At 40.2% G+C, this 19,314-nt stretch overlaps 1 protein-coding gene across 11 annotated transcripts in view; it reads left to right on the forward strand.

Annotated features, from left to right (window-relative positions):
• The first annotated feature begins 694 nt into the window (after window positions 1–694).
• The window catches only part of dennd1a (DENN/MADD domain containing 1A), a 547,788-nt gene continuing 529,168 nt past the window's right edge, over window positions 695–19,314 (forward strand). For all 11 annotated transcript variants that reach the window (XM_080211932.1, XM_080211937.1, XM_080211934.1 and 8 more), the window contains exons 1-2: window positions 695–824; window positions 9,013–9,077. In XM_080211932.1, coding sequence (XP_080068058.1) covers window positions 808–824; window positions 9,013–9,077 — 82 coding nt within the window. In that variant the 5' untranslated portion in view covers window positions 695–807. The remainder of the gene's footprint in view (window positions 825–9,012; window positions 9,078–19,314) is intronic.

Below are 19,314 nucleotides of genomic sequence, written 5' to 3' on the forward strand. Positions count from 1 at the left end.
ATTGCAAAACATTAGCATTCCTTTCAAGAATCCAGAAAGAGCAATCATAAACAGTCATACAGTTAACAATGCAATTTGCAGTTCCACACTTTCCTCTCCGTAGGCACCGCATATCTCTATCTGAACTGCCAACACACCCTCAACCTATTGTTCTCACACATCCACGCCTCATAGTGGGAAAGAAGAAATCTAGGACTAAAAATGTTGTTCATTGACTCAATTGCTATCGGTCCAGACGGACTGCTGGACTCGAAACAGACACATTTTACCTCGCCAAAGTACACATAGTCCCGCATTGGGTAACTAACTCGGGTATAAGACCGTTAGTTCAGTCAGAGCCCTTGTGCTGGTGCAGTCAAAAAATGGACAACGTCCATAACAACACAAAATAACACTTTTGTTGCATAAAATGAGTCCAAACACGCACATACCAATGAAAGGAAACCACTTGCATCAGTGTCACATAGTGACAAGACTTGTCTGATCGCTGATATTGGGGGAAAACAAAAGTTGGCAAAGTCCAGATGATGGACACTTGGGGATGTTTTGGCGTTCACGCCGCGCGTGTGCGCAGTGCACTCTGGAAGTTGTAGTTGTCACTGTGACGTCTCCTAACCGGAACAAGGAGAGCGGGGAGGCGGAGGTGGACTACAACTCCCGGCAGGCACTGCGACCCCACAGGCAGGCGCTCTCCCTCTCCGCCCGGTGACCATGTCGTTCCCCGGCTTTGCGTGAAGGGTGAGGAGGAAAACACCGGGCTTGTTTCTACCGCTCGTTTGAAACGAACGGGCGGCGCAGCTAGCAACCATGGGGTCCAGGATCAAGTGAGTTCATTTCTCTTTCCCTTACTGGCGTGGCTAGATTTTGTGGCGTTTTGTGTGTGTGTGTGCGCGCGTTTCTCCAGCCTGTTGAGTAGCGCTAGGCCGCGGCATTCCTGGAGCTTGCCTGCTTCGGTCCACCAGCGCCCATTTCACTCACAAGGCAAGGTATCCAGAAGCCCCAGCCGCCAGTCTCTTCAGTGTAGTTGGGGTTTCAACGTGCTGATGTTTACAAAGAGTGAGGTGCAGTATGATGTTAATTCAGGCTGTCTCCATATTTGCAAGGGAAAACGACACCTGGATCATGATGCCTTTGGAGCCTTTTAGATGAGATGTCAGCTTCTGCCAGGCATCTGTCACTCTGTCGTCTTCCGTTTCATTTAATAAACATGAGTCCTAATAATCTCGTATGTTTACATGGAAGTAAATTTCATCATGATTCTTGCATCCCAGTTAACCTTTAACACTAGCAACGACATAGCCACTGAGTGCATATGATCCTGATCATATATTGGTGAAGCTACGATGTTTAAGGGATTAAATCTCAAAGATGACATGATTAGGAGAATGATGGACATCAGAGAAATTGTTCTACGTGCTATGGCCAGTGATTGAAGTTCAACATTATGTTTTAATTTATTTTGTTGGAGAGGACAATTTTGGTGGTCTGGATCAGAGTCTTCCTCCCATGATGAATATTCAAACAAGCACTTATGCCTTGTAAAACTTTCTATGGTGTAACTGTTGCTGAAAAAATCTGCAGTCTTTTTAGAGTTCTATATTTTCTTTTAAACATTTTAGTGAATGAACCATGATGATTTCAAAGAAAAGTGATACCAAATCAATATGTAAATATGGCTGCACAGGGTCACCCATCATTTATAGTTAATGTTCATAGTTTGTTTGGTTATTTATTATGGTATAAAATGGTTTTGGTTTTATTTATATAAAAAACTACGGATACAGCTATACGTCCCAATTGATTGCAAGTTAATATAGTTATGGCTTAAAATGGTGTCTTTGGCAGTGAGAGTTGTGCATCAAAAATTTGGCATCAGAAAGTCAAAGTTGGATTCCTGCCTAACTCTTATGATATATTGGGCATAAAAATCTATTTCATGTACGATACCTTATTCTTAATTTGAGAAGCCTAAATGAAAGGCTAAAGCCTTATTTTGGAATATCACTGCATTTAGAAGTAAAATGAGGTAAATTAGGAAATATGGTTCAGTGACATGCAACTTGGGTTTTCAAAGTTGTAGGAAGACTGGAGGGGAGATGTATTAATTCATGGGGTATGGGCTTTGGTGGTGAGGCTGGCATTTACTGCCCAATCCTTATGACCTTGAGAATGGTGGTGGTAGGCTACCTTCTTGAACATCTGCAGTTTGTGTGGTAAACGTAAAGCCAAAGAGCTATTAGGTGAAGAGAAAAGTCTCCTTTTTTTTGTGTCCAGCTTGTTTCTTTAAATGTGGGAGTAATATTAATTTGTTTTTGTCTGGCTGTGCATAGGTGGTACCTTAAAAGAGACAACTTGTGCGATATGCCTTCCATGTAGCTATGTGTAAAGGGATTTACATGAACATTGGCTGAGAATTCCAGGATTTTATTGGTGATGATGAGGGAAGACCAATACGTTTCTGAGTCACGATAGTGTATGACTTGGAGGGGAACTTGGAGATGGTGTTCCCATATGCCTCCTGCCCTTGTCTGTCTAAGGGTAGAGGTTGCAGGTTTCGGAGGGCAGTCAGAAACATTGGTCAGTTGCTGCAATGCATCTTGTATGAGGTACATGTTGCACAATGTTATGTCTGACGAAAGGAGTGAATGTTTCAGTTGGTGGATACTCTGTCCTGGATGGCAGCAAGCTTGTTGAGTGTTGTTGGACTTGCAAACAAGTGGATAGTGTTCCATTACACAGCTGATTGGTGTCTTTTGGGTGGCCCTTGGGGGTCAGAAGGTATGTTACTCACCATTGAATTTACAGCGTCAGACCTCTTGTAGCCACATTATTCTTGTGACTAGTCCAGTGAGATTTGTGGTCCTTGGTGAGCCCCAGAATAATGATTGGGGGATTCAGTTATAGTAATGTACTGAATATCAAAATATTTATAGGATCAAGAGAAATCAGAGTGTACTAGGTGTCGAGATTTTCTTTTCTTGGAGCTGGCCTTTGTCTGCACTTGTGTGACAGTTTGTATTACTTAATGATTTGTCAGTTCAGGTCTTACTGCATGTGGACGTGGACTACTTTATTTTCAGATGAGTTGTGATAGAATTAAACCCCATTCCTTCATCAGAAGTTCAAAACTGGTATTATGTGCTAATGATTGCAAGAACAATGATGAAGAAGTTGAAGATGGTTAAACTTAGGTCATTGTCCTGAGGAGCTCAGGCAGTGATATCCAGGGGCCGAGATGATTGACTTCCAACAGCTATCTTCCTTTCTATAACATATTCCAGCCAGTGGAAATCTTGTAAAGTGGTGAAGGGCACATGAAGATAATGCAAGACCATTGTTATGGGGTAAAAGAGAATAAAGGCTGAAAAGAAAAAGAGAACACCTGTAAAAGCTTTCTCTGAAAAAGAATGAAGGAGTGGCATTGGAAAAACCTCTCGTAATCTGTTTCTAATGCTATCTTCCATTACTAATAAAGGAGTTTGTGGGCACTCCTCTGATATTCTCGTAGAGTTAATCCTTGTGAGACCCCACATCCAACATGGACACTTGCCATTTTGGGTAGTATGACAAACAAGCTGGCAATGAAATCTCTCAGAATTACTCCAACTAAGATTATTTGGTGATTAACTGTGTCACACAAACCAGAAAAGGTCCCAGATTTAATTCAATCATGGAATCATAGAACAAAATATTTGACCCACTGAGCCAGTGCTAGCTCTCTTAAAGATAAATTCAGTTAGTCCCACCCATCTCCTTTTTCTCTACATCCCTGCAATGTTTTAAAAGTACTTTTTGATTTGTTTTTGAAGGTTATTATACAATCTGTATTGGCCAGTCTATCACGCGGCCCATTTCAGATCCTGATCACTCATTGTGTGGTTTTGTAGCCATTTGTTTTTCGCCAGTCATCTTAAATCTGTGCCCTCTGGTTTTCAATCCTCAGTCATTGTAATTACTTTCTCTTTATTTATCCTATATAAACCTTTATGATTTTGAACTTCTGTATTAGATCTTTTAGCATTGTTCTCCTTAGAGCAGAGATAGCTATCTATGCAAACTTAGTTGCTCTCCATTGTAGCAAACACATTACATTTTGTCTTGGGGATTTAACACATTGAGGGGGGAAGCAGGAAAGAATAAGTAATGACGTTTAATTACATTTAGTTGGCAAAAAATGTTGTTGACATGTTTTGTGAAAAAGAATCTCAAGAAGTATTGGTTTTGTAATATAGAACCTGCAGTTTTACCACATTATTCTTGATGAATTTTTTGGTAATTCACTGTCATGTGTGAATTGTATTTATAATTAATGGTTCAAAGGGGAAGCTACAGGGTGCAACTTTAAAACAATAATTTAGGCTAACAGCTAATTATCTGTAATTTAAGCGACAATTAAATGTTAATCCTTATGCAAAATGCTGTCTTTAATTCTTTGGCTACAGCAAAGCTTCATTAAACTGCAACCAATCACTTGTTATGTCTTTGCTCAGAAATATTTTTTCTCTGCAAGTACACATTTATTATTCCAGTGACGTTTGTTATTGATATGATAATCTAGAAGTAAATTTCTAGAGATGTGCAAGATGGCACCAATAATGAAAGTCAATGCATGTTCAGACAGGGAGAAGTACAGCATGGAATTGCAAAGAATTTACAACATGCCAGTAGGCCATTCAGTCTAACAGCTTATGTTTATCCTCTATGCAACCCACCTCCCACCCACTTTCATCTAACCCTAAGATTCATGTTATACTATTGTTTTTGGAATTTTTTTTGTACAATGTTTAGCTTAATGTTTCAGGTAAGCTTCACTTGTAGGTACTAACTCATTACTGGCACAAAGTACAGCTTTGTACGATTAGATCAGTATTTAAAAATATAGGATGTGGTTCAACTTGATTTTGTTTTTATACTTTGAGGGGATTATCTTTGTTCATTGGGCTTCACTCTTCGTTTGAAGTGATAGTTTCTGTAGCAAGCACTGTCCTCGAGAAGGGCTATCATTGACTGCAGACATGATGTGCAGCAGCAAATGGAGCTGAAGGTATTCTTATAGCGCATAAATTTATACTTATTTTGTTACGATTGGATCTGCTGGTGGAGCAACTAAAAATTCTAAACAGTATGCACAGACCAAAAAACATTTGATTTAGGGATAACCCTGTCTTGTTCAGTCAAATGTAAAGTATTTACAAGCTTAAAGCAATCCGAATAAGTCAACAGGTACATAATGCAAAAAAACCTATGTTATGGATCATGATCCTGAGCAAGAATTCATTTCAAAAGTGGTTATTATTGACATAGTACTGATTTGTTTTTATTAACTTCATTTGCTTATCGCTGGTTGCATTGAGGATGTGGTCGTGAGCTGCCTTGAAGCACTGAAGTTTGCGTGGTGAGGGTATTCTCACAATACTATTTGATAGGGAGTTCCAGGATTTTGACTCAGTGACACTGGAAGAAAATTGATATATCTCAAGGTCAGAGTGGTTTGTAATTTGTCAGGGAGCTTGGGAGGTGGTGGTGGTTCCATGCACTTGCTGCCCTTGTTTTAAATGGTGGATTTGAGAGGTGCTGTAGAGGAAGCCTTGGCAAGTTTTCCTAATTTTTCCTGACTCATTCTTCAGGTACTGATTCAAATTTCAGCATGCTTCCATGGAAGTTAGCATCTTTGTGGCATGTTGCCTAAGTGATCATTTACAGTGAGTGATAGAGGGGGTGTGGGGCACTAGTGAGAGGCATCTCTACTGAACTCTAACGTCACCAATTTCCACACAAGAATTTCCATCAAGACTCACTTGATAGTGATCAGAAATAGGGACCTTTTGCTTTTGTTCTTTGCTTCACATTTCCAAAATATTGAAGTTAATTGGCATGCATAACTACCACATTTACACCATAGTCCTGAAACTGGAATGTATTGATCTGTCTGGCTCTTTGCATACTTATTTACTGAGCTAGAGTCAAAATTGGCCAATAAATAGTTGCAGCGATGTGAAATATTCAACCAGGATCCAAAATTCTGGCATGGTATGTTAATACTAAAATAGTGCAAACGACAAGGCTGATGTAATGTACCAATACATTGTCTGTGGTAAATAATGCTTGTTTAACCTTTTTATTTTTCCAAGGACAATTAAACTCTCCCCAGAGTTCATGTTTATCTGGTGAAGATCAGGAAAATCCTAAATTTGATTCTCAGTCAAGGGCAGCACAGTTGCTTTTAGTGTCCTTGGCTTAGAGAAAAGCAAATTAAGCTGTGATTCCTACATCCAATCAATGCCTATATCTGGACAACGTTGAGAGCAGAATTGTGCTCGGCAGTCATGCCAACTCAGTGGGGAAAGAACCTACTAACATTCATTGTCAGGGCTCATTGTACTTGAGTGAGGTAATTGATGCCAACTCTAGCCGCAAGTCAAACCTTTATGAGAGGAGAAAATTAACAATAAGAGAGGAAAAAAATCTTAAGTCTGATTCCTAAGTGATAGCTGAGATCATTTTTCACTGCTACCTGTTACTTTAATAGTCTTCTTTAAATTTTGTAGTTGAGTGACCACATTGAAAATCCTCTTGTTCTAGATTGTATAATTTTTTAGTGGTTACTTGCCAACAAATTTGATTAGTTTTATTATTTATTAGTGTCACACGTAGGCTTACATTAACACTGCAATGAAATTACTGTGAAAATCCCCTAGTCACCATACTCCAACACCTGTTCAGGTACACTGAGGGAGAATTTGTCATAGCGATGCACCTAACCAGCACGTCTTTTGAACTGTGGGTGGAAACCGGAGCACCCAGAGGAAACCACACAGAGACGGGGAGAATGTTTAGACTCCGCACAGACAGTGACCAATCCGGGAATTGAGCCCAGATCCCTGGCAGTGTGCAGCAGTACCACCGTGCCGCCCCAAATTCCAGCAATATCATGTCTATCATGAAAATTAAGGTCTTGAATTCAATATGTTTGTGTTCCTGAATAATTTAAGGAAATACAGTGATTAAGTTAGTCCAATGGCTGTTAAGAACCTGAGCAGCTCTGTGCATCTTTAGATGCAGAGATCGTCAATGACTTCCTCTGCCTCTTTGTAAAGTTCAGCTGACAAACTTTATGTATAAAGTACTAAACAAATGTTAATGATTTTGGCTGATGTCTCATTGCTGATGAGCCACTGAAATATTTCAAATAATTTCAACGCTTACAAGATCAATTTTTTAATGAACACAAATGTATTTTGCTTATTAACTTATTTTCTTAAATCTTGGAGCTTATTTATGATTCTTGCATCTTGACTTGGAATATTAAAATGAAATAAATCATAGTATACCTTCATTGCAGAAGAAGGCCATTCAGCCCACTGAGCCTATGCCAACAACAATCCCACACAGTTACTATCCCTGTAACCCCACATATATACCTTACTAATTCCCCCAGTATTCCTCTCATGCTAAGGGGCAATTTAGCATGGTTAACCAACCTAACCTGCTCATTTTTGGACTGTGGGAGTAAACTGGAGCTCCTGGAGGAAACTCGCGCAGACATGGGGAGGATGTGCACACTCGAAACAGTCACCCAATGCTGGAACTGAACTCCGGTCTCTGGTGTTGTGAGACAGCAGTGCTAACCACTGTGCCATACTAAGAATTTTCAGATAAGAGCATTATTAACGTAATTCCTTAAATTATTCCTTAAGTTAAGTTGGCTGGGTGAGTGGGCGAGGACCTGGCAGATGGAGTATAACGTTAGCAAATGTGAGGTTATCCACTTTGGTAGAAATAGTAGTAGGAGGGATTATTATTTAAAGGGTGAAAAGCTGCAGCATGCTTCAGTGCAGAGGGACCTGGGGATCCTTGTGCACGAATTGCAAAAACTCAGTCTGCAGGTGCAGCAGGTGATCAAGAAGGCGAAGGGAATGTTGGCCTTTATAGCGAGGGGTATAGAATATAAAAGCAGGGAGGTCTTGCTGCAACTGTACAAGGCACTGGTGAGGCTGCAACTGGAGTACTGTATGCAGTTTTGGTCCCCTTAATTGCTAAAAGATATATTGGCCTTGGAGGGAGTACAGAGAAGGTTCACCAGGCTGATACTGGAGATGAGGGGTTAGCTTATGAAGAGAGATTGAATAGACTGGGCCTGGACTCGTTGGAGTTTAGAAGGCTGAGGGGGGATCTTATAGAGACTTACAAGATAATGAAGGGGCTAGATAGGTAGAGGTAGAGAGATTCTTTCCGCTTAGAAAGGAAAACAGAACTAGAGGGCATAGCCTCAAAATAAGGGGGGGGGAGCAGTTTAGAATGGCGTTGAGGAGGAACTTTTTCACTCAAATGGTGGTGAATCTCTGGAATTCTCTGCCTGTTGAAGTGGTGGAGGCTACCTCGTTGAATATATTTAAGTCATGGGTAGATAGATTTCTGATAGACAAAGGAATTAAGGGTTATGGGGAGAAAGCAGGAAAGTGGAACTGATCCACTTCAGATCAGCCATGATCTCATTGAATGGTGGGGCAGGCTCAAAGGGCTAGATGGCCTACTCCTGCTCCTATTTCTTATGTTCTTATTCTTTTATGAATTTGATGGATTCCTTATTTAATAAGGATTTGGAATTTTGGGAAAAGCCTCCCTTTTCTGGAGCCGAATTTTACTGTGCTTGATTGCACCTTTAAATTCTCTGGCTGTGCTTGCATATGACTATGAAACTCTGCACTCAGCATGTGGTGATAATTTCTTCTCAGACTTGGCAAAAGTTTGAAAACTGCTACAAGACTTCTGATTGAGAGCTTCCACCCCCAAATAGTTCATAACACAATTGAACGAACATTGGATAAAACTTCTCAGTGAAGGAATGGGACCTTGAGTATCATGTTTTGAGAAAGCTGCTGGGTGAAATGTTATATTGAAGTTTGCAGGATTTTGGGGCAATTTTGAGTTGCTGTTATTTATCTGAGATTTACAATAACGACTCAGCCTTGATTTCTGTCTGACAAATGCTTATAATTTTTTTTTGATCAGGGAAAATCCAGAGAAGGTATTTGAAGTGTATGCTGAAGTTACACGTCTTGAATCCAGTGGTTCAGGTACAGTGTCTTATCTTTTGTGACTATTCAGTTGCATCTTTCTTAAGTAGTCGAAGTTGCACCCTGTGGCAAGTGGTTGGAGATTTGAACTTCAACAGGGTTCAGGTGAATTTGCAACATTTAATGTCCAATATTTGTCAGATGCCAATGCCACAATCAAGATGTCAACATCACAATTGAGAGGCCTGATATTTCTTATATTTCTATTTCTATTTATATTTCTGATAATTCCCTGAAGCTGTTTCTCACTTATTCTCTTTCCAGTTATCTAGTTGGTTATATCTTGTGTTCACAATACTGGAACAATTTCAGTGTGGGTCATCATTATCTCTGAACCATTCATGTTATTGTACAGCTGCTGATTTGGCAGAAATTGTATTGTTGTTAATACCCAGACACCTGAAATGACCTTGTCATTTGAGCATGATGAATCTGAATGGTTTCTGCACTTGTGAAAGACATGTTAACGGAAGAAATTAAATGTCAAGATGCAAGTTGTATAAGATTCTGGTACGCATTGTACAAAACTTTTTTGGTAATTAACTGCAGATTATTTCCAATAAAAGCCACAGTAATGACATTTTTTGTTGTGTGAATGTCAGAGCGTGCCATCAGTTTGAGTCTGCAAAGACTTACGTAAAAATAAATAGCTGATCATGTGCAAAAGAGAAACCGTGAACTGAATATTGTGAATATTAGTAAATATCAAGAGTGATCAAAAGAGAAGTGAAATGTAATATTGGTGCTTTTTTTGATGACTACAAATCACTTAGATTTTAGACTGTATTTTTATTATATTACTAATCTGTGATTTGTTTCTCCAAGTAAGACCCAAGTTATACTGCAGACTACACTCCCTTCCCTTCTAAGGAAGAAAATTGTGCAGATGTTTAAGCTGTTTGTCAGAGTTTTACACTTATAATGGCTATTTTTAATGTTAGCAGAAAGTGCTGCAGCTTATCACATTAGACATTTTGCATTGAGTCTTTTTAATGTTTTCAACAGGATTTAGTGGAATGCTTGTGCAGTTTTTCTTACTAAATTGATTACTGATGGGACTTTTCTCAACCTACTATGAAGACAAATGGTATGACGCACTGCTTGACCTTGTGCACAAAACCTCATTCCCAGGTTATACTGCCACTTTCAGGTTGTTGCATATTAAAGTGTCTCACTTCAATGTGTATTTATGACTACATCCTTGCTCTTGGGGTTTATGATATCATTTAAGCCATTTGATTAAATAATACATGCATGTAAGCACTATCAAAAAAATTGCTACTTGAATATATGATGATGCTTGGTTAAGAATGAATAACACTGGAGTAATTTATTCAAGGAGTTCAAATGTGGATGTCACCTGGACGACAGGACTTAATTGCTGCCTACAGACTTTCATTAGCCCCAGTAAATAATGTATAACAAGTACAGTAATAGGCTGTATTACTGTTTGCTATAATGCAGTAGTAGTAGTGGAAAATGATTTAACAAATATGACCATTAAAATAGCAAAGACGTTTAATTGAATTATCCATTATGTCTTCAATCACTGTCGGATAATGACATGATTCACAAGAGAGTGTAATAAAGTAAATATTTTGCATGCAGTATGATATCAAATGAAGACGTAGGCTCATGTTAGACTTTACTCCCACACAGTATTTGAGCAAGGTTGAGAAACATCCATCACTAACTACTGATAAACGGTGGGAAGCATTAGCTCGTTATACTTGGTCACATATTTTTACATTGGTTGAACTTTATCATCATCTTGGCCCCCTGGGGTGGGGGGAGGTGGAATGTTGTTGCAATTACACCGGGCCTTGGTGAGGCCACACCTAGAGCATTGTGTGCAGTTTTGACCTCTTTTTCTGAGGAAGGATGTTCTTGCTCTCGAGGGAGTACAGTGGCATTTTTAAGATAATTACTTTAGATTTACGTCATGAATTTAGCAATTGTAACAAGTTAGAACTGATAGTTTGCCAGCCTTGATGTGCACACTTATTTACCTGGACGTTGAGACATAGACATATATGCCGTACGTTTTGTTTTTAATGTCTGTATGTGGGCAGACAATCAATATCAAGACTTTGATAAATTGCGCACTCCTGGACTTATGTTGCAATATGGCGTAACTCCTAACTTAGCAACATTTTGTGATCAATGTGGCATTCTGTGTCCAATGTTTCCAAATGCATTTTTACTTGAGTTTAGATTCCAACAGAATAATCAGTTGTGCCTTTTTCAGATTTTAGAAGATTAATATTGTAGAATGTTTTTATTAGGCATATAAAATCTTCTGTTGTATAACATTAAATGTTAATGGGGTTTTCTGATTCCTGCAGAAAAATTATTTTTCATTTTGTTTCAGGACTGCAAAATTGAACCCTGTGGTTTTGCACAGCTTCCCTCATACTTTTTGGCATTCATGCCAATGCAATTGGTTTTCAGAAGGTTGTTAGGAATGGATGTTTATAAAAACATTGTGTGGTTTATTTGATAACTCAAGCATGCAAATCTAATATGATTAAGTGATCTATTAATTACTGTATATTGACTTCAATTTGTTGGAATATGGTGCTACTGTGCCTCTATAATGCAGGATATAGTTTATACTGTGTTTGAAGAACTCCATTTGTAAAAACTGGTAGAAAGCAAGATAAAGACTTTCTGTAAAATCCCCTTCTGGTTGAGAGGGCGGGAGTTGGGATGTTGTTGGCATCTGTTGCTAGTACCAAGGGTGATTTTCCACTCCCTGTTAATACCTTCACTACTGACATGATGGAGGTCAAGATTGTGGACAGCAACACATAGTTTTGGGCTACTGTCTTGCATCGCCACGTAGTGTAATGTTTTCTCTTTCTCCTATTTAGTAAACGGTGCTAGGCTACGGGGCAAAGCTTTGTTCATTTTTAAGAAAATTGTATTTTTGATCTTAATTCCTTAAGGATGTTGAATCACAAAAAATATCTTTGTCCACATATTCCAAACGCAGCATACAATTTCATCTGTTTTCCCTCAAATGCATAATTTTGAAAAACTGCTTAAGGGTGACACAAAACTCTGTAAAAGCTGGATTTGTTCTGAATTATGCATCAACAAAGATTTTTATACCTTGATTTCCTGCTGTTTACAGGTATGCATTAATCTGAATACCCCAGTTCTTGCACATTTTTGACGCACTAAATTGCCTCAGAATTTAGTGAGTCTTAAGATCCTCAGTTATTTTGACTGATTTTATTCCAGTGTTGGCAAAGAAATCGTTGTTGTGTGATTAGTCATAAACTTGGCTTCTGATTACACCACACCCTCAAAAGTATTTTAGCCTAAGGGATACAAATAGTAGAAAGGTATTTCTAACTCTCTCAGAGTGGCATATTTGTTTTTTCTCTAAACTGTCTTATCTGGTCACTGATAGAAGAATGTAAACACAAGTTATTATTTTAACCTTGGTGTTTTGTTGTTTAATGAGCAGAGGGAAGAAACTTGGAGAGAAAATAGAATTGTCCTGTAATTCCTAGTGCTAGTCCAATACACTCAATGGCAGAAGCCAACAGACATGTCCTTTGCATGTTATCTTGGTCAGGAATGATGTGGTAGAAAGGGAGCTAAGTGTAGATAACTAAAAAACCTTTTGTGCTGTTAGATGACACTGTTGATTAGCAGCGTTTATATAAGAAATAGGAGCAGGAGTAGGCCATCTAGCTCTTCGAGCCTGCCCCGCCATTCAATAAGATCATGGCTGATCTGTCGTGGCTCAGTTCCACATTCCCGTCCTCTCCCCATAACCCTTAATCCCCTCTCTTATCAAAAACCCGTCAACCCGCTTCTTAAAAATATTTAGCGAGGTAGCCTCCACCACTTCAACGGGCAGAGAATTCCAGAGATTCACCACCCTTTGAGTGAAGAAATTCTTCCTCAACTCTGTTCTAAACCGCCCCCCCTTTATCTTGAGGCTGTGCCCCCTAGTCCTACTGTCCTTTCTGAGCAGGAAGAGTCTCTCCACCTCTATCCTATCCATCCCATTCATCATCTTATACGTCTCAATGAGATCTCCCCTCATTCTTCTAAACTCTAACGAGTACAAGCCTAGTTTATTCAGCCTCTCCTCATAGCTCAATCCCCTCAACTCCGGTATCAGCCTAATAAACCTCCTCTGCACTCCCTCCAAGGCCAAAATATCCTTGTGTAAGTACGTCGCCCAAAACTGCACACAGTACTCCAGCTGCGGCCTCACCAATGCCCTATACAGCCGCAGCAAGACCTCCCTACTTTTATATTCAATCCCCCTCGCTATGAAGGCCAGCATCCCATTCGCCTTCCTGACCACCTGCTGCACGTGCAAGCTGGGTTTTTGCGACTCGTGCACAAGGACCCCGAGGTCCCTCTGCACCGTTGCCTGCTGCAGTTTTTCGCCACGTAAGTAATAATCCTTCCTACCAAAGTGGACCACCTCGCACTTGCCAACATTAAATTCCATTTGCCATTTCCTGGCCCATTCGCCCAGCCTATCTAGATCCTTCTGCAGACTCTCCACACCCTCCGCACAATTTGCCGTTCCACCAATCTTGGTGTCATCAGCAAATTTTGACACCATACACTCGGTTCCCTCCTCCAGATCATCTATATAAATGGCGAATAGCTGAGGCCCCAGCACCGACCCCTGGGGCACTCCGCTAGTCACCAACCGCCAATCCGAATAGCACCCATTGACCCCCACTCTCTGCCTCCTATTTGACAACCAATCCTCTATCCACGCTAACACCCTACCCCCAACTCCATATCCCCTGACCTTCTGCTATAACCTCTTGTGAGGTACCTTGTCAAACGCCTTCTGAAAATCAAGAAAGACCACATCCACCGGCTCTCCTCTATCCACCGCCCTAGACACATCCTCATAGAACTCCAGTAAATTTGTCAGACATGACTTCCTTTTAACAAAACCGTGCTGCGTCTGCTCTATCAAGCAATTCCTCTCAAGATGCCTCGCTATTTCCTCCTTGATGACGGATTCTAACATTTTACCTACAACAGACGTTAAACTCACCGGCCTATAATTCCCTGCCTTTTGCCTGGCACCCTTCTTAAACAACGGTGTAACATTAGCCGTTTTCCAATCTTCCGGCACTTCCCCGGAATCCTTAGGAATTGCATCAGATAATTTGACAAGAAATGAGCTATTAGGACAGATGTTTAAAGACTGAGTCAAAGAGATAGTTTAACATAATGTCTCAACGGAACCGTGAAAGGTTTAGGAAAGAAGTTATGACTGGGTAAAGGAAGTGGGTTACAGAAGAGGGCAGAATTGGAGGAATGCATTATTCTCAGAATCTTTGAGACTGTTACAGAGATGAGATGGGGGGAGAGCCACAGAGTAACTTGAACGTGAGGGTGAGAATTTTAAAATTGAGATGTTGATCACCCAGGACCAGTGGGAATGGAGGAATGGGTTTTGGGTGAGTTAAGGAAAGAACACACACAAATTTGCATATATGTAGTTGGGGTACAGAGAGCAGAGCTCAAACTTATGGAGTATGGAGATGGAAGCCGAGCCAGGAGAGCATTGAAATAGTAAAATCTAGAATGAATGAGAGCGTGGATGAGGCTTTCAGTGGCAGATAGGATGAACCAACTCATTTTCGGCAGCTCATATGTAGCATAAAAAAAATGGATAGTGGGTATAGTGTGTGAATGATCTTAATGAGCTGTAGACTACTAAATTGAGTACAATGATCAGATTAACCAAATGAGGCTATTTCACTGAAATTACAGAAACACTGAGCAACGAATATGCAATCAACAGTGAATGTTGATAATTGTCATAATAGAATTCTACCAATGTCCAGGGGAGAAAAATGAAATATGGTTGCCGATGGTATACCTTGAAAATAGGATTTATATCAGAATGATAAATAATAATGAGAGAGAGAGTATCCTGGCCACCTTCAATGAAAGTCCCTTGAATGATTCCAGAATTCCATTATTGTCTCCTGAACTTGTTTCAGACAGTGACATGTTTGGTGTTTGAAACTAATACTGAGCATGCTTTCATCTGTTTGTATCTATGCCCTCTCATTTTGACAGAAAAAGTTACATGTATATAACAGCTTTCATGACCACAGGATATTCCAAAGTGTTTTACTGCCAATTGGGTACTTTTGAAGTATAATTGCTTTCATTGAGTTGGAGACATGGTTGGCAAATTGCACACATCAAGTTTGCACACATAACTGTCTGATACTGACTAGATAAACTGCTTTAGAGATGCTTGTAGAGAGATAGGTATTGGCCAGTATGCTAGGTGCCATCTTTTGAAGTAGTACCATGGGATTTTTATGTCTATCTGAGGGTGCACATGGGGCTTTCGTTTCACATCTCATCTGAAGGATGATACCTCCTTTAATGCCCCACTCCCTCAGTATTGTACTAAAGTGTCGGCCTTGTTTTTGTGCTGAAGTTATGGAGTGGGATTTGGTTCCACAACTTCTGGCCCAGAGGGGAGTGTGCTCTTGATGGAACCACAGCATAATTATAGTTGTTTTAACTAAAAATAGCGTTCCTGAATTAAGTTTCGTATTCTTCCTACTATCTTCTATACCTTCTTTAAAACCCGGTCATTTGATTTCTCTTCAGTACAAATTTATTTTTTTTCTGAGCTTGTGTTGTTATGGATCAGCTTCTTGACCTTTCCGTACAATGTCTTCAGCACTTGGATATTTTCTCAGAACAGAACATAGTGCTCAAGAGTAGTTTGGTCAGAACTCTGCACAGTTTTAGCATGATGACAACTGCTTTTTTTGATTTGACAATGTAGCCTAGCAAAAGTTAGCTTTGTTAACATACCCAGTCATGGCAGAGTAGGAGGAACTATGTCTCTTACAGCTGTCTTTCAGGCTATCCTTTGTATAATATCAAAGAACAATACAGCACAGGAAAAGGCCCTTCTGCCCTCCAAGCCTGTGCCGATCACGTTTACCGATCTAAATCAACTGCTTATATCCCTCTATACCCCGCTTCATATGCCTATCAAGATAAGTCTTAAGTGGCTAATGTAACTGCTCAACTACCTCCCTGGCAGTGCATTCCAGGCCCCCACCACCTTCTGCAAAAAAAAACAAAAATTTCCCCCACACATCTCCACTGAACCTTTCCTCTCTTATCTTGAACTAGTGCCCCATTGTAATTGTCATTTCTGTTAAAGCTTCCAACTGTTTGCTCTATCTATACCTCTCATACTTTTATAAATTTCTATCAAGTCGCCTCCTCAGCCTCCATCTTTCCAGGGAGGACAATCGTAGTTTGTTCAATCTTTCCTCATAGCTAATACAATCCATATTAGGCAATATCCTGGTAAATCTTTTCTGCATTCTGTCCAAAGCCTCCACGTCCTTCTGGTAGTGTAGTGATCAGAATTGGACGCAGTATTTCAAATGTGGCCTAACTAACGTTTTATAGAACTGTAACATAATTTTGTCAACTTTTATACTCGATGCCCCATCCAATGAAGGCAAGCATGTCATGTGCTTTCTTCACCACCTTTTCACCTGTGCTACTACTTTTAAGGATCTGTGAACCTGTACTCTCAGATCTCTCCCTGTGTCTATGCTCCTGATTGTTCTGCCATTTATTCTATAGTTCCCCCCTGAATTGGATCTACCAAAATGCATCACCTCACATTTGTCCAGATTAAATGTCATCTGCTGTTTCTCCGTCCAATTTTCCAATTTATCAATATTCTGCTGTTCTCTGACAATCTTCTTCACTATCCACGATTCCACCAATCTCAGTATCATCTGCAAACTTGCTAATCAGACCAGCTATGTTTTCTTCCAAGTCATTTATATATTATGAACAGCAGCGGTCCTAGCACTGATCTCTGCAGAACACCATTAGTTATAGACCTCCATTCAGAAAAACACCTTTCCACTGCTACCCTCTGTTTTCTAGGACCAAGATGTGGAGATGCCTGTTGGATTGGGGTAAACACAATGAGAAATCTCACAACACCGGGCTAAAGTCCAACAGGTTTATTTGGGAGTATAAGCCACTAGCTTGTGCTACCGAATAAACCTGTTGGACTTTAATCTGGTGTTGTGAGACTTTGTGTGGCCAAGCCCATTCTGAATCTATCTAGCTAGTTCACCCTGATCCTGTGAGGTTTAATCTTTTGCTCCAGCCTGCCATGAGAGACCTAGTCAAATGTCTTACTAAAGTCCATGTAGACAATATCCACAGCCCTTCCCTGATCAATCATTTGTGTTGCTTTCTCAAAAAACTCAGTTAAATTAGTGAACCATGACCTCACACATACAAAATCATGCTCTCTGTCGCTAACGAGACCATTCAGTTTCAAAGGTGTATAGATCCTATTCCTAAGATTTTTCTCCAACAGTTTCACTATCTCTGATGTCAAGCTACGGGCCTATAATTACCTGGGGTATCCTTGTTACCCTTTTTAAATAATGGGGCAATATTGCCTATCCTCCAATCCTCTGATACCTCATCAGTGGCCAATGAAGAAACAAAGATTTCTGTTAGAGGCCCAGCAATTTCATCTCTTATCTTCCTCAGTAATCTGGGATAAATGCCATCTGGCCCTGGAAATTTGGCTACCTTAATGCTTTTTAATTCACTGAACACTTCCTCCCTCATAATGATGACATGTTCTAAAGGGTTTACACACCCCTCCAAAACACCATTAATTGCTGTGTTCCTGTCTTCTGTGAGTATCAATGCAAAGTACTCATTAAGGATCTCGCCCAGTTCCTTTGGTTCTACACATAATTTCCTTCGTCCTTGGGTGGACCAACTCTTTCTCTAGTTACCCTCTTGTTTCTAATATATGTATAAATGCCATGGGATTCTCCTTAATCCTGTCTGCCAAGGACATTTTGTGGTCCCTTCTTGCCCTCCTAACTCCCTGCTTGAGTTTTCTACTTTCACTGTAGTCTTCAAATGCTTCGTGTTATTAATTGTATAGACCTTATGTACATATCCTTTTTTTTGACTAGTGTCACAATTTCCCTGGTCATCCACTGTTCTTGAATCCTGCCTTTCCTGTCCTTCCTATTCATTGACACATCCCTGTCCTGCACTCCAATCAACTGCTCCTTAAAATACCCCCACATGCCAAAAATGGATTTACCCTCGAACAGCCTCTCCCAAAGAACAGCATCCAAATCTTGCCTAATCTGGTTGTAGTTAGTCTTCGCCCAATTCCCATCCATTGACTCTGACAAAGCAACCAGCATAATTAAGGACCCCACGCACTCCGGACATTCTCTTTTCCACCTCCTCCTGTCAGGAAAAAGTCTGAAGTCACGTACCAACCAACTCAAACTGTTGTTGTCAGACTTTTGAATGGACTTACCTTGCATTACGTTGATCTTTCTTTACACCCTAGCTATGACTGTAAGACTACATTCTGCATTCCCTCTTTTCCTTCTCTGTGAACGGTATGCTTTGTCTGTATAGCAAGCAAGAAACAATACTCTTCACTGTATGTTAATACGTGTGACAACACATTCTTTTCCATTAGTATCCAAAAGCTTACAAAATTGTAGTCACGGTTCACCACATGTTCCCCCACTGCAATTTTGTTGATCTGGCTGGGCTCATTCCCTAGGACTAGGTCCAGTATAGTGCCCCCTTTCTAGTCAGACAATCCACATATTGTTCCAGAAAGCCTTCCTGGACACACTTAACAATTCCTCACCATCTGGACCCTTAGCGCTAAGGGATTTCCAGTCAATATGAGGAAAATGAAAATCTCCCACTATAACCACCCTATTATTTCTACATCTTTCCAGAATCTGCTTACATATCTGCTCTTCAATTTCCCCCATGAGCTTTTGGGAGGCTTGTAATACACCCCCGTCATAGTAACTCCCCCTTCTTGTTTCTGAGTTCTACCCACTCAATCTCAATGTCAAACGAGCACAGAAGAGCTGAGCTCCCACAGATGAGGTGAGAATGATTGCCCTTGACATCAAGACAGCCTTTGACTGAGTGTGATGCCAAGGAGCCCTAGCAAAACTGGAGTAAGTGGGATTGCGGAAAAGCTCCCTGCTGTTTGATGTCATGATTAGCACAAAGGAAGATGGTTGTGATTGTTGGAAGTCAATCATTTCAGTTTCAGGGCATTACTTTCAATTCTTTAGGGTAGTGTCTTATGCCTGGCCATCTTCAGCTGCATCACCATTGACCATCTATTCTATCATAAAGTTGTGTGGGGATG

This window comes from Carcharhinus amblyrhynchos, chromosome 25, assembly GCF_965287045.1.
Source record: "Carcharhinus amblyrhynchos chromosome 25, sCarAmb.v2.hapA, whole genome shotgun sequence".
Taxonomy (NCBI): domain Eukaryota; kingdom Metazoa; phylum Chordata; class Chondrichthyes; order Carcharhiniformes; family Carcharhinidae; genus Carcharhinus; species Carcharhinus amblyrhynchos.